The sequence below is a fragment of the Cydia pomonella genome, chromosome 4, assembly GCF_033807575.1.
Source record: "Cydia pomonella isolate Wapato2018A chromosome 4, ilCydPomo1, whole genome shotgun sequence".
In the NCBI taxonomy this organism is placed as follows: Eukaryota; Metazoa; Arthropoda; class Insecta; order Lepidoptera; family Tortricidae; genus Cydia; species Cydia pomonella.
Genome location: NC_084706.1, coordinates 25081079 through 25088203, shown reverse-complemented (window position 1 = coordinate 25088203; position 7125 = coordinate 25081079). Strand labels below are relative to the sequence as shown.

Genomic DNA, 7125 nt, shown 5'->3' with positions numbered 1-7125 from the left:
ACTAACAAGCAACGCTAAGCGGTCTTCGTAGTCTATGGGTGTTGCTATATTACGGGTGTCACAGCGTGTTTGTGACTTATGAAGTAATTATTTTTACTATGCAACCAAATGAATATTTTGTAAGTTGGCAGCAATGCACTTAGTTTAAAACTGTATTCGTTTTGGTTTTGTTAGGTTGGTAGCCATTAATCGCAGTAACGTTATAGCTTATAAAATCACAAGTGCTGTTATGAGGAATAGACAATATAGACTTTTCTTGAAACCTTTTATTTGTATGTTCTTATATTCGTGTTAATGAATGCATAAATGACAGATAACAGTAGAGGAATAGGAAAATATAATAAATCTTGGCTCAATTTAGGTATTTAAATAAAAGTAAACAAAATCTACCCTCAAATGGCCAGTTGGGGGTAGATGAAAATGTTTCATGATCAAATAATGTAGGTTAAAATCAGGTCGTTCTGTGACAGAACCAGGTGGTTTTGTATTTGGTGGGCTAACCAATAAATGTTGTAACTACCCGAAATAGTACGAATTGTTTGTTTACTTTTATTTAAATACCTGAAGATACAGAGTATAGTAGTCCGCTGCAATAATTTACGGAGTGAATATATAGGTCGTAATGAGGAACTTTTACTATCGGACCTACCCCGAAATCGCGAATAAAACTTACTCTCCCAGACTCCCATACAAAATATCAACATCAGTCATTCAAAATGTATGGGAAAGTTTATTTTTTTAGCGACTTCGGAGATGGTCCTATAGTAAAAGTAGTTCAGTATGAGTATATATTCGTCCCGTAAATTATTGCAGGTGACTAAATGAACACCCTGTATTGCTAACTTGTTCCATGATCTGGCCTGAAACGCTGAAAGAATTACATGCACATAATAAATAATAGTACCACCACACTTCCATGCTGTCCCTGTCTAATGTATGGCACTATCCCTTACGGCTATTTAGGGTTTATTTATTTATTTATTTAATCTTTATTGCACAAAAGAAAACCTTATAGTACAAAAGGCGGATTTAATGCCATGAGGCATTCTCTACCAGTTAACTTTTAGGCAAAGATTGTAGGCGTTGAGGGTTGTCAAAATTCAGGTCATTATCTTATCTGTGGTCGGACATTAAGTCGTGCCAACCCTAATAATTGCTCGGAGCAATGCCGAGCCGAACGGAGCCGAGAATGCCCGAAAGGAGGAGTGTCGCTCCACTGATACATCCTCAAAGCAACTGTTCTTGTTGGCAGGAGAACACGTTCCTGGGCGGCGTGATGATCCCGCTCAACAGCCTCCCGCTGCGCCAGGAGACCGTGGCGTGGTACCCGCTCGAGTACATCCCCAGGTAGCCGCTGCGGACCGCTACATGCCACTGTTTACTTACCGACGTACGGATTGCATAACAACTACATCATTTTACTGTGCGCTGTTTAAGCACTGCGCCGTACAGGCGTAGCGAAGCATCGTGTACAAACATGAACGGTCAGTGGTATTAAGCACCGTTTTATTATTATATAGGTACCACATCGTGGAGAAACACACAATATTTCTACTGCGGACCGTAGAAAAACGTGGAAGTTTTACTGTGTAGTAAATATCTGTGGCCAATATAAGTACTGCGCCGTATAGGCCCAGCGACGCGTCGGGAACAAACATGAACAGTCAACGGTTAAATAACTATTTCTTATGTATTAGACTATGGAGAAAGCGACAATAACACGTCGTGTTACTAACTTTTCGTCAATTAAAGTCGACGATCGAGCAAATAAGACTTGAATGTTAAATTTTAGATATCTCTTTGAACTGTCAAACACAAAAGCTGTCACTCGGACGCCACGTCACCGAAGGGTCAAAACTGAAATTGAACTTTATGCATATGATCGTAGGTCTATGTTGCTCTGTGGTCTGTGACGGATTAATCCGTCATTGGTGTTGGACCTGCGGTTCGGATATATCCGTCGTTGGCGTCGAATAGGTTAAAGATTGCCACCTTGACTACGCCAGCATGTATAAATATCTATTGCATTTTGGAGAGAGGCTGCATACATCAATACAAAACTGGTATGGTTGAGTTAACACTCGCTGCACGCAAGTATGTAGTGTGCTCTCTGTCACACCTACCTGCGACGGGCAGCGTCCCGTCTCTTTTTTTACTTGCTTCGCTTGCAGCGAGTTTTTAACTAAACTATAGTGACCTATTGATATCAGATTTTTTTTTTTTTCACTTGTACGTGTGTGTGTGTAATTTCATTTATTATTAGTTCCATTCGCCTCTCTCTATATGCTGCAAAACCTATGAACGTGTCAAATAAAAGGAAAAAATATGCCAAATTAAATAATGTACCGAAATGGCAATAAATATAAAACGTCGAATCGAAATTGTAAATTCAAAGGGTACTTTAATTTTCGTTGACCGCAAGTCGAAATAACAGCTAACCTGATAACTTGTAGCGTAAAATGGTCCTACTTTGTTCCCCTGTGGGTGATTATGCTTCAAGTCTAACGGATATTTCAACGTTTAATATATCCAAATATTATATTTCTGTTATATGCTCAAGTAAACGAAAATTATGGTTATAAAAATATTCGTAATTATATCAAGGGGCTACCAGGCCAAATTAGCTGTGTTTACTTCACTATAGCATGCTTGAACGTTGCATAAACAATCAAGTTATGTACACAATATTTTACCTTGGTAATTGTTCTTTAATTATGTCTACTGATACTTCATAAAATATACCGTATCACAAGTAAATAATTTTTCCGTGAACTCTTTTCTCGAGTTAAAATCCGTACCTATAAACTCCCTTATCATGCAACGCTTAGACACAAAACTGTAATCAATAGTGAATAATGATGTTCACTTCAGTTACGTCTGCCGATTTTTCAAATATATAAATAGTTTTGGAGAAATCGATACGATACTATTCAAGTTCGTGCGACCCGGGCAAGCGTCGCTTGGCCGTCGGACGGGAACCTCTGGCACTCGACGCGACAAGCGCGCAATTATTCTCTGTGAATTAATCTTACGATTTTGACTTTTGAGAGTTTTGAGTGATAGGACCCTGTTCATTTAAGTTTTAAGTGAGTGAGTGAGTGTTAAGAGAACGAACGGACGCAATAATTTGCTAGCTTGTGCAAATTCAAGTTGTAAAGGTGAAGAACGAGGAAGGGGGGTCGAGGGAGTTGGAACGCACGAGGTCATTCAGATAGGGGACGGCTTTATTTTGGACCAAAGTAGGACCATTTTGCGATATATTTCTATATTTTCTCTTACCTGTGTTCTGTCTGGCTGTAGGCAGTTCTGTTCTTATGACATAGTTAGTGGTTGAAAAATAGTCTATCGTTAACGTAGACTTAGTATTACTTTGCGAGAATAATATTGCTCATAAAACTTGGCAGCTTTAATAAAAAATCTATTTGATAAATCAATAAAATGCATATCTAATAGCTTAGTTTGAAGCCGGTCTTGTATATATTGTTCTAATTGGAAAGACTAGCTAGATTTATCTAGCGCAACTAAAGTAAGGACGCTAAGCAGCAAGAATTTCGTACATCAACCCGCCTCTATCTCTGTCGCACGCGATTAATTATATTACTGCCCCGACCATGATGCCGGCACTTAATGCTGTTGTGCGAGCGGGACAACATAATAACGCGCGTGCGGCCGAGATAAAAAATAACGCGTCGATGTACGGAATTCTACCGTGCTTAGCGTCCTTACTTACTGATTGAAGTCAAATTTTCTATACATAGGCTCTGGACGATGACATATCTCTGCCGTGTTTTTTTTAATGCGAAAACGATAAAATCTGGAAACGCATGAATTAGACAATCGTCAATCAAATCTTGAAAAATGTATGATCACGTGAATCGTTTGCATCTGTTTTCTAGATATATTGTTAATTTTCTTTTGCCGTTTCTCGGTGAACGGTTATCATTTGGTTACGGCCTTTGGTATATTATTCTAAAGCCCGACCAGAAATATATGATCATTGCCAAGAGGGCGCTTTTATTCTCATGTATAGGTTGACAGTTCAATTTAAAATTTAGTTCCAGTAAAATTCCGCAATATGGCTCGTGATCATATATTACTGGTCAGGTTTTATTATTTACATGGAAATTATGGTTAGTTCCCGATTCACCGGATTTATTTTAGTACATCGCAATCCGAATATACGAGATACGGACGAAACAAGAATCCGGCGAATCGGGATCTAACCGAAATTATAGAATAAAAATGTAATTATATGTATTAAAATGTATGACTGTTTGAGTTTTCGCGTTATTAATCCAAATTAGTGTAAGGCCTGAGTGGACGCTCGAGTTGGGCGTGCAGCGGGGCGGGGCGTGCGGCGTGCATGGTAAACAAATGCAAACGTATAGGAGCGGCCGCACTGCACGCCGCTCAAATCACTTGTGAGCCCGACGCCACGCTGCACGCCCCGCCGAACGCTCCGCTTCGAGAGTCTACTCAGGCCTTACACTTAGTTTATGCAGCACAGCGTTTTCTCAGTGTTACTGCTATTATTTAAAAAAAATCCTTTAAATAATCAGGTAATAATATCATGTGCCTGCCGGTGAGTAAGCATAAGTAACATTATATAATGTGTAGATCATCATAAAAAACAAAGGATTAGATAACTAAAGAAAGGGCGCTTAACACGAAGAATTTCGTTCATTGACCCCGCCTGTTTCTGTCTATCGCACGCGTATAATTTTGCTGTTCCGCTCGCACAGTGTCAGTGACCGCCGGCATTATTGGCGGAGGAGCAGGCGGGGTCAACGTACGAAATTGTTCATACTTAACGTCCGTACTTTAATAGTTGCGATTTTTTTGTCCATTGTAAATAAAACGAGATTATCTTGATATAAGCCGTGATTTTTGTCGTTTACGATTTTAGGGCATATCAATTTGTACGCTTTCTACTTTTTTACATTTATATAACTGTGTACCTACTAATCTAATTATTTGAACGAAGTTCCTTATCGGACTGTACGGACTTGGCGTGAGGAAAGTCGCACTACTGCTGAAGTGAAAAATTATTTCCACCTTGGGCGTAACACTTGAATTCCGTCAAGAGTTTCCGTCAGGACCCTTTCTTAACTTCATTCCAATCGAGTGTTCCATGACATTCACGCATTTTTTAGTAAATTTCATTAAAACCCAAGGCCTTTATAAATTGCATATAAAAAGGAGTACTCGGATGATTTCGAATCATTCCCGAAGTCGGATAATTTCGAGAATGGGCTCTGATACTCGTAGAAGGAGTGATTTTTGAATTACCGATATCTCAAGGTGATTATTATCCAAATACATTTTTCTAGGTATATGCATCCATTATAATTAAATTTAAATTATGTTCATTTGTGTCTCTCCTTCAGAGAAGCTTATGCTTCGTTATGATTATGTTCTGTGTATTTTTAACTGTATGGTACAATTAATAATATTTTACTTACTCCATGTGCATATTATAAGGACCCATCTCTGTTGGAAAGCCACATTTCTAAAAACTCTGCCGCTCAGTACATTTGAGTTTACATTCCACCCATTTAATCTAATTTAAACGTGTTTGTAATGTGTTATTGGGTATTAAAAACCGAACAAAAATGGTTTTTTGCTTATTCGTAGATTTAATTGTTAACGTTATTTTGCTTTTACTAAACAGGCCTATAACTATTGTGAACAATGAATTGTACATCTTTTATATAAACATGAAACTTAGCCAATATATTATAAGTGGCAAATCGTGATGAAAATCCAATTAATTTGTGAATTTATTGTTGTATTGATATGATGAAATTTTTATTGAGATCTGAAGGTTGTGGGCGAATATGTTATTACTTAACAACTTTAGAGGCATGACCACACCGGCTGCGCGTGCGTTAACGTGCACGTCGTGTGCGTGTGCTAAAATGTCGAAGCTGTGCATGCACACGTCGCGCAAGATGTGTGCCGTCTCTCATAAAGATCTGTATATTACAACGCGCACGCATCCGGTGTGACCAGGCATTTAAAGTTCTGTTATAAATGTAAACAATTTGTTTTTGACACACGATGAATCAATTGTTTTATCATGCACTGTATTTTTAGTTAATATCAAAGTTAATTTGAAATAGAGGTTTATTGTCAAAGAAAATTTTAAAGCGACGTAAATTTACTGCTATCTTTCGACAAATAATTAAAATTTTTAGAACGTCATTTGACTTTGATCCTTATTCTTTCACTGATATGTGTTCAATTTGTCAAATATCAAAAAGTGGCGCCATCATACCGGGCACTACCTAAAAGAAACTACGCTACGTTACAAAGTTTTCTTTGACAATAAACTACTATTTTAAATTCTATTTGGTTAATATTTTAGCACAAAATGCGTTGTCATTCTCAAGCAAAATGCACTTATGAGATGCAATTTAAAAGCAATCTGAAGATTTGTTTCGAAAAAAGTGTTTTTTTTTTTGCTGGAGAATTTCGCAAATAATGTAACGAAAGTGATAATCACATTTTCTGTACAATATTATAATAATTAAACGACTTAAGGTATATTTTGGTGTGGACGTCTGCATCTTATTATGAATTATGACTGAGTTTATTTTTACGTCAGTTAAAGTACGAATAGGAATTATTTTTAGATGTACTATTTATTGGAATAAAGCTATTTCAAATGCTGTTGCATAATGTGGATATTAATTGTGTATTTTCAGAGTAATCGATAATTTTTTGGCGTTTTGTGATGTATTTACTTCAGTTTTGTAAGGTTTTATGTTATATTAGGTTTTAGGTTTTATAATGTAAAATTAAAATGTTCTATGAAGTTCTCAGACCGACTCATAATCTTTCCAAACACATTTTATATTATGATTGATTGTTTTTCATTACAAAAATGTCCTTTTCATGAAAATCTTCTTAAATCTTCTTTTTTTTAAAAGACACAGCATGTACCTACGTATGTCTATACAAAAATTAAATTCAATAGTCAAAATTATTGTTTACAAAATTGTAAAATCAATAAACCGTATTTGTTAGAAACAAATTTAGTTTTTTTTATTATGTATCGCTCCCACATATAAACGGATCCATGACACTCACGAAGATCGGCTCAGTATTTTTGATGCTACGGAA

At 36.9% G+C, this 7125-nt stretch overlaps 1 protein-coding gene across 1 annotated transcript in view; it reads left to right on the top strand.

Annotated features, from left to right (window-relative positions):
- LOC133517342 (phosphatidylinositol 4-phosphate 3-kinase C2 domain-containing subunit alpha) overlaps window positions 1–7036 on the top strand; it is a 76840-nt gene extending 69804 nt beyond the window's left edge. The window contains exon 34 of the mRNA XM_061850628.1: window positions 1253–7036. Coding sequence (XP_061706612.1) covers window positions 1253–1351 — 99 coding nt within the window. The 3' untranslated portion in view covers window positions 1352–7036. The remainder of the gene's footprint in view (window positions 1–1252) is intronic.
- The last annotated feature ends 89 nt before the right edge of the window (window positions 7037–7125 follow it).